This window comes from Oncorhynchus gorbuscha, linkage group LG04, assembly GCF_021184085.1.
Source record: "Oncorhynchus gorbuscha isolate QuinsamMale2020 ecotype Even-year linkage group LG04, OgorEven_v1.0, whole genome shotgun sequence".
NCBI classification, from domain to species: Eukaryota; Metazoa; Chordata; class Actinopteri; order Salmoniformes; family Salmonidae; genus Oncorhynchus; species Oncorhynchus gorbuscha.
The window spans coordinates 77,013,057-77,021,209 of record NC_060176.1 but is presented as its reverse complement, the minus strand read 5'-3'; the positions used below and the strand labels follow the sequence as shown (position 1 = coordinate 77,021,209).

General features: G+C 42.0%; 1 protein-coding gene across 1 annotated transcript in view; it reads left to right on the top strand.

The window, feature by feature from the left end:
• Positions 1–153: 153 nt before the first annotated feature.
• Positions 154–8,153, top strand: part of spef2 (sperm flagellar 2) — a 47,992-nt gene continuing 39,992 nt past the window's right edge. The window contains 6 exon segments of the mRNA XM_046348138.1: positions 154–355; positions 942–1,015; positions 1,017–1,045; positions 1,129–1,381; positions 1,945–2,115; positions 4,789–4,929. Of these exon segments, the coding sequence (XP_046204094.1) occupies positions 298–355; positions 942–1,015; positions 1,017–1,045; positions 1,129–1,381; positions 1,945–2,115; positions 4,789–4,929 (726 nt within the window). The 5' untranslated portion in view covers positions 154–297.

The window sequence follows — 8,153 nt, the reverse complement described above, 5'->3', positions numbered from 1 at the left end:
GTGCAATCAATCACTACAGGGCAGCTTTAAACAGGCAACAAACAAAATAATAATTGTGAACAAAACAATGATTACTCAAGGAGCTGGTGATTTCAGTGCCAAGCACAACCCACCAGAGAGGCAGGCCCCTGTTTGCTTTCCCCAAACATACACTTTTAGTTGGTATATAATCACTAAGGCAACGGCACACCTTGTGGTTGTTGTCAAATTTTCCACCCCCTTTAGCTCGCCAGAACAAGTTAAGAGCTGTCATATAGTTTCATACGTATAGTTGTAAAGCTAAATATTATAACGAAAATGTCGGATATATTATGCAGGTGGCTTAACGTAGAGCTCCGGCTATCGAAAACTGTTGGTAAGTGTGACCAGCTAACGTTAGCTACTGTAGCTAGGTAATGTATTAACTGTAAACTAACCATTTATCAAGCCAGCCCTGTAGACAATTATATTTTGATGCGATGAGGCCAACTTGTGGTTTCCATTGTGCGTTTTGTGTATTGTGTTGTGTAGTATTTATAGTTAGCAAAAAAATAATTAAAGCCATAACGTTAGTCTGCAATATTTCCTGCTGTTCAATAGTGATAAATTAAAAGGGCAATCTGGGATAAACGTACTTTTAAATGAATTTTATATATATATATGTATAGTCATTGATTCTTGAATAATATAACGTTAACTAAGAAATGCATCGTGAGCATAGTTCAACAGTCTTACCCCATCAAAAGAACAAATATAAGCTTATTTTACTCTTTTGTTTGTAAACAATGTCATACTTAACGCAGGGTATTGACAATGCAATATGTGACTTTAATAAGCTAGTTTGTTTGTTAGCTTTTTTTTCCCTTCTCATCTCAAAATCAAGTGTAGCTATAAGGAGTTCCAGTTGTTGGTAGCCTATTGTCTAGGGTGGCCCTAAATGTTACACTCTTGTCTTTTTGCAGACCCCAGGTCCATCTCTAAGGATTTTGCGAATGGCTATCTTATTGGAGAGGTCCTGCATAAATATCAACTGCAGGGGGGATTTTGACCTGTTCTTAAAGAGCAAGTAAGTTAATCAGTTGATATTTCTTTAATCAACAATGTTCCAATATCTAGCAGCCTAGGTTACAAAACAATTGTCTCTCCTAGCACTGCAAACTCAAAGCTGAATAACTTCACACTCATGGAACCCACATTGCAACTGCTCGGAGTTTCCTTGGACCTGAGCATGGCCCAAGCAGTGATGCGGGAGCAGCACGGTGCAGCCACACGGCTGCTTTATCAGCTCTTCATACTGCTGCAGAAGAAGAGGAAAGCCGGCCTGACAGGCACAGCTATGGAGGCTATGCAGCCAGCTGCCACAGCTTTCCTCCACCGTGTCGAGAATGACATCTACTCTGAGGTAAGTGGAATAAGGCTCCCTCAACCCCTAACGTCTGCTTCATTCGTTTGTTGTCGCCTTGGTGGTCTAGCGTTGTAAGTTTTTTTTTAAATTAAACCTTTATTTCGACAGGTTTATATGGAGTTATACTGAGACTGGGGTCTCTTTTTCAGATTAGTCCTGCATCAATACATGAAACATATATATACAAAATTACCAAACATTAAGAAAAACAGACAAATTTATCAACATAGAGGTCTCTAATTATTTTTCTGAACTGTCCAAGGATGAACAGAACATCTAATTTCAGAGATCTCTGTGTGTTGTTCCACATAAAGGGTGATTTGATATGAAAACTAAGAGCAGATTTACCCAACTCTGTGGAGACCGAAGGGGCCTCCAGCGTTAGCCAAGCCTGTGACCAGGTTTGCCTACAGTACACGTTTGCCAGTGTCGACGTGGCTTTGAATCTGACCCACTGCCTTTGTGACAGATACTGTCTATATTTTCCACAATCTCTCCTTTGACCAATAAGAATATGTGTTTTTAATTTTAAAAAATTGTATCTGTCTTTATTATCCCAGCGCCTGAGGACAGTCGTCAAGAGAGAGGCTGATCTGAAACTCCAAAAAATCGCTCTGAAGTACGAAATCAAAGGTCGAGAGATCTATGACAAGTCTGTCATGGCCCACTTTGTGGAGGAGCAGAGACGGCAGAAAGTGCAGGAAGAGATGAGACTCCAGGACATTGAAAAGGTATCAGAAAGAATCCATGTTCACACTACATTTAGCCCTTGGCTACCAGCCTCCTAACCCTAATCCTAACACCCTCCTAACCCTCGGCTAACAGCCTCCTAACTCTAATCCTAACAGCCTCCTAACCCTGAGCTACCAGCCTCCTAACCCTAATCCTAACACCCTCCTAACCCTCGGCTACCAGCCTCCTAACCCTAATCCTAACACCCTCCTAACCCTCGGCTAACAGCCTCCTAACCCTAATCCTAACACCCTCCTAACCCTAATCCTAACAGCCTCCTTAGCCCTGGGCTAACAGCCTCCTAACCTTAATCCTAACAGCCTCCTAACCTTAATCCTAACAGCCTCCTAACCCTAATCCGAACAGCCTCCTAACCAGTGATGTGTATGAACCCAGGATGACGGGGCTCTGTATTATAGTGCAGCCATCTTGGTACTCCTCTGCTTTTTAAAAATATTTGGGAATCTATAGAAATGCATTTATTAATGTTTACATTTGTTTTTGACACCTGTATTCTATTACAGACAGATGCATACTTTTACATTATATTATGTGAGCTAAACATAAAAATGAAAATATATATTTTTTAAATCCTTAAAGTACTTTTTTTAGAGCCTGCTAATGTTACTACCCCACTAACAACAAAATACTCAAATATAACACATACAGTGCCTTGCAAAAGTATTCACCCCCCTTGGCATTTTTCCTATTTTGTTGCATTACAACCTGTAATTTAAAGAGATTTTTATTTGGATTTCATGTAATGGAAATACACAAAATAGTCCAAATTAGTGAAGTGAAATGAAAAAAATTACTTAAAGTAACATTTAATTACAAAAAAAAAAAAAAAAATGGAAAAGTGGTGCATGCATATGTATTCCCCCCTTCGCTATGAAGCCCCTAAATAAGATCTGGTGCGACCAATAACCTTCATAAGTTACATAATTAGTTAAATAAAGTTCACCTGTGTTCAATCTAAGTGTCACATGACCTGTCACATGATCTCAGTAAATATATACCTGTTCTGAAAGGCCCCAGAGTCTGCAACACCACTAAGCAAGGGGCGCTACGAAGACTAAGGAGTTCTCCAAACAGGTCAGGGACAAAGTTGTGGAGAAGTACAGATCAGGGTTGGGTTATAAAAAAATAACCGAAACTTTGAACATCCCACGGAGCACCATTAAATCCATTATTAAAAAATAGAAAGAATATGGCACCACAACAAACCTGCCAAGAGCTGGCCGCCCACCAAAACTCACGGCCAGGCAAGGAGGGAGTTATTCTGAGAGGCAACAAAGAGACCACCCTGAAGGAGCTGCAAATCTCCACAGCGGAGATTGGAGTATCTGTCCATAGGACCATTTTAATCCATACACTCCACAGAGCTGGGCTTTACGAAAGAGTGGCCAGAAAAAAAGCTATTGCTTTAAGAAAAAAATAAGCTTAGGAAAACACTGTCTGGCGCAAACGCAACACCTCTCATCAACCCGAGAACACCATCCCTACAGTGAAGCATGGTAGTGGCAGCACTATGGTGTGGGGATGTTTCACATCGGCAGGGACTGGGAAACTGGTCAGAATTGAAGGAATGGTGGATGGCGCTAAATACAGGGAAATTCTTGAGGGAAACCTGTTTCAGTCTGCCAGAGATTTAAGGCTGGGACGGAGGTTCACCTTCCAGCAGGCCAATGACCCTAAGCATACTGCTAAAGCAACACTTGAATGGTTTAAGGGGAAACATTTAAATGTATTGGAATGGCCTAGTCAAAGCCCAGACCTCAATCCAATTGAGAATCTGCGGTATGACTTAAAGATTGCTGTACACCAGCGGAACCCATCCAACTTGAAGGAGCTGGAGCAGTTTAGCCTTGAAGAATGGGCAAAAATCCCAGTGGCTAGATGTGCCAAACTTATAGAGACAAACCCCAAGAGACTTGAAGCTGTAATTGCTGCAACAGGTGGCTCTACAAAGTATTGACTTTGGAGGGGTGAATAGTTATGCACGCTCAAGTTTTCTTTTTTGTGTGTCTTATTTCTTGTTTGTTTCACAATAAAAAATATTTTGCATCTTCAAAGTGGTAGGCATGTTGTGTAAATCAAATGATACAACAACCCACCCAAAAACCTATTTTAATTCCAGGTTGTAAGGCGTTCGCAAGCCACTGTATAATAATACATATAATAATACTGAAACACTGTAGAATTACTTTCATTTCTATGGAGGACTGCTCCTACTGGGGATTTCCAATATGGCCGACCGATGGCTTCAAAGCCTCTCAATGGCCAATATATAGCATAAGCAATCCAGGGTTTATATACATTATTGCTCCTAACCCTAACAGCCTCCTTAGCCCTGGACTAAGAGAGATTGTAGCCCAGAGCTAAGCTAATGTTCACAGTTGCACAGTGGGACAGCATAAAACTTAGGCCAACCATTTTGGGCTAGCCAATCACAGACTTCCATTGTCCACAACAACCCTGTAATGCAACAATGAAAATACTGAAGGAAAAGCTGCTCCTGTCCAATGTCAAACAGTGCTTACTGCATACTGAACTGCTCTGGTCACATGCATATAGTGAAGTTAATGAATTATGTGAGACGTTTAGCTACTCAATGTGGATGCCTAGCTAGTATGCATATGAACTACATTGACATAATATTGTCGTTGCAGCACCGACACGTACGCAGAAAGCAGCATGAGATGATGACTCGAATTCAGACCGCCGTCATCCAAATTCCCAAACCCCCGCCCAACCGGACGTTGAAGGCCCTGGAAAAACAACAACAGAACCGGAAGAAGCAGGAGGCTCAGGTGAAAGAAGAATGTCTATATTGTAAAGTGTCAGGCTATGTAAAAAGGGGTTGGAGTGTAAGGCAATGAGAGGATACATGACAGTAGATGGGACAGATAATATAAGGTATTATACACTCCGAGGTGAGGTTTCCCTTAGCTACAGATCTCGGATCAGCTTCCCCTCCCCAAACCATTAGTGGGGAAAATGCTAAACTGACCCCAGATTAGCGTCTAGGGGTAACTTCCCCCTACCTCCACTATGTTTGGGCTTCAGTGGGGTAGCTTCAGCCCGTTCATTAGACCGCACTAGTGCCAGGTGAAGGGCCAGATCTGCGGAGCCGCGGGAACCCCATGTAATACTCTCCAAAGCGTTGTTGTTTCTGTCATTGTTTTAAACAACAGTTGAGCTAGCTATCAAGAGACAACGGCCAAAAAATAGAGAAAGTCGAGAATAGAAAATTACGGATTTAAAAATCAGCAATGTATCAACACAAAAGTGGATCCCAAAAGAGGAAGGCCAAAAATGAGAAAGCAGAGGAGGTATCAACATTTGTTAAATTAGATTCCTTTTTCAATGCAGTTCAAGTGCAGCCATTGCTAGCACAAGCAAGGTAGCGGGACCAGAAGAGGATGTAGGTTTATCATCACCAGCAGCAGCTTTTAGCGGGTCAAGTGAGCCAAGGCTAGGCTGTTCCATCGTGCCAGAAGAAGCAACAGAGGAGGTGACATGCTGTCAAGTATCGGCGGATACGACCCAGACAAGCCAGGCTGGACAAGCTATCCCCTGGGGAGGAAGAGGAACGGGGCGAGGCTAGAATCGTGGCGTCTTGTGTTATTATCTCAAGCTAGATTGCGCGTATTGTGAGCCTTGCTGCTATTTGTTCGGAGATCGGAGTTCCCCATTCTTATCTGATGCGTGAGTGAATGGGGTGAGAGATTGGCGCCATCTAACATCCAAAACAGCATGTTATGAGACATCCCAGAATCACATGGGTGACTGTTTGGTATATGAGCAATGGAAGCTCAATGGCACTATTGACGCAGAAATGAAGAGAGGCGTGCGTAACGCAGCACATTTCTGGCGATAGGTGTTGGTGCGCATAGTTCATGTAACTCTCATCGTGTAATTTGGCGTTCAGAGTGCACCGTGAAAAGTTGGGGCAGGCCAACAGTGGGATTTTTCTCAGTATAATTGAACATTTTACGACCCAGTTCTTAAATAACTTTTGGGACTTCCCGCAGGATCCGTTATTAACTATCTCAGTCCTGAAATCCAAAATGAGCTGATTTATATTTTAGCCGAGCGAGTGAAGTGTGACATTCAGGGAGAGCTGCAGGAAGCCCCATTTAATATATATGATTATGGACACCACACCGGATGTATCCAAAGTAGACCAGTTAAGCCAAGTTAATTGCTATGTGAGAGTGATAAGCGATGCAAATAATGTCGCCACAGATCTGACCGACAGAGTCGTTTTGGGGATTTCTGGAGACACATCAGCAGCTGAGCTTCAACACAAAATCCTGGGCAGCAAAGAGGATAATGGGCTGGATTTTTCAAAATGTTGTGGGCAGGGGTATGATGGAGCTGCTAACATGTGCGGGGTCTATTCGGGTGTGCAGGCCAGAATATCCGGAAAAAGAGCCGCTTGCTGTTTATATGCATTGCGCAGCGCACAATCTTAACCGGGCTCTCAACGACTCTGTCAAAAATGTGCCAGAGATTAAACAGTTTTATGATACTGTTGAACTGTTATACACCTTCTTCGGGCATAGCATAAAGAGATGGTCAATGTTGAGTGGTATATTTAATTTTGCATCAGAAAAAGAAAATGTAACTCTAAAACGACTGTGTCCCACCCGCTGGTCATCTAGATAGGAGTCCCTTGTCACCCTGAGATACAAATATGTGGACATAATGAAGGCCCTCACCAAGATTGTGCTTTTAAGTGACAAGAAGGACGAGATGGATGATGCAGCAGCACGGGAAAATATAATATTATTATTTTAATTTTTTAATCGTTCTGCAGACTTAGGTTTTAGAAAATGGGAACGTCGTCTCCAAAATGCTCCGTATTCCAACAGGATTTTGAGAAGGCCAAAGTCACTGCCGACAAAATGGGGAGGCACAGAACGTATTTGAAGACACTCGGAGAAGGAAGGCGAGGCGTCATTTTGACGAGCTATGCGAGGACGAGCGACTGTCTTATGGGGAGAGTAGTTTTAGAGTTAACGTCTTTAACCTGTCAGTGCCCTTATTAAACAGGATAAATTTTTGTCAAAAGTTGCTAATATATGCATATAAAAAATATTATCAAATAGAAAACACTCTAAAGCTTCTAAAACCGTTTAAATTTTGTCTCTATGTAAAGCAGAACTGTCAGGGCATGCATTCTCCCAAACTATCTCTTGTCATGATAAAAGTTGGCCCAACTTTGACGTCATCGCAAACACCCTTCCCAAACAGTTACAGCTCTGGGAACAGTTCCTACGTGTTCAACGTGATCCCTGCTTTCAATGGGGCTTCTCATTGTGAGAATCGCGCGCTCACGAGAGTTTGAGCGTGCCGAAAGCTCTCGGTCACGCGAAAAAACAGGTCACTTTTATGCACGCTCTGGTCAAGTCCTGTCTTTTTTCCAAGATCGATTGAACGGTGCCTGTGTTTCTGTTCGTCCTCACGATTGCTGTACACCTTTATAACATGTTACAGCTTGATTATGAAGTTAGTTTGACAAGTTTACTCGACATATAATATGTAAGTTCGACGTTTTGGTGCGCATCCACTTGACTTTTGGCTACATTTTGACCGAAATGTGTAGTTTTTGAGAACCGAAAGACACAGACTTGAAAACTAAACGCTGTTTTGGTAAGTATAATCCCTTCCAGGTCTTTTGATGGAAGAACAGCAAAGGCAAGGGAATATTTATGTGGTAAATTTGGGTTTCTGTGGACTCCAAGATAGAGGAGCCAGAATGCTACTTTTGGAGCGCCGACTCCTATTATAGCCTAGTGAACGCAACCTGTAACGTTAAAAATAAATGTAACACAGCGATTGCATTTAGAAGAAGTGTATCTTCCTATACATATGTAGAACATGCATATTTAGTCAAAGTTTATGTTGTGTATTCCTTGTTAGCTGACGTTATCTGCCGGAGCTATCGTCATTTCTCCTGACATTTTAGTAGCATTTTTTGAACGATGCGTCATTGTAAACAGAGATTTATGGATATATATTGCAGATT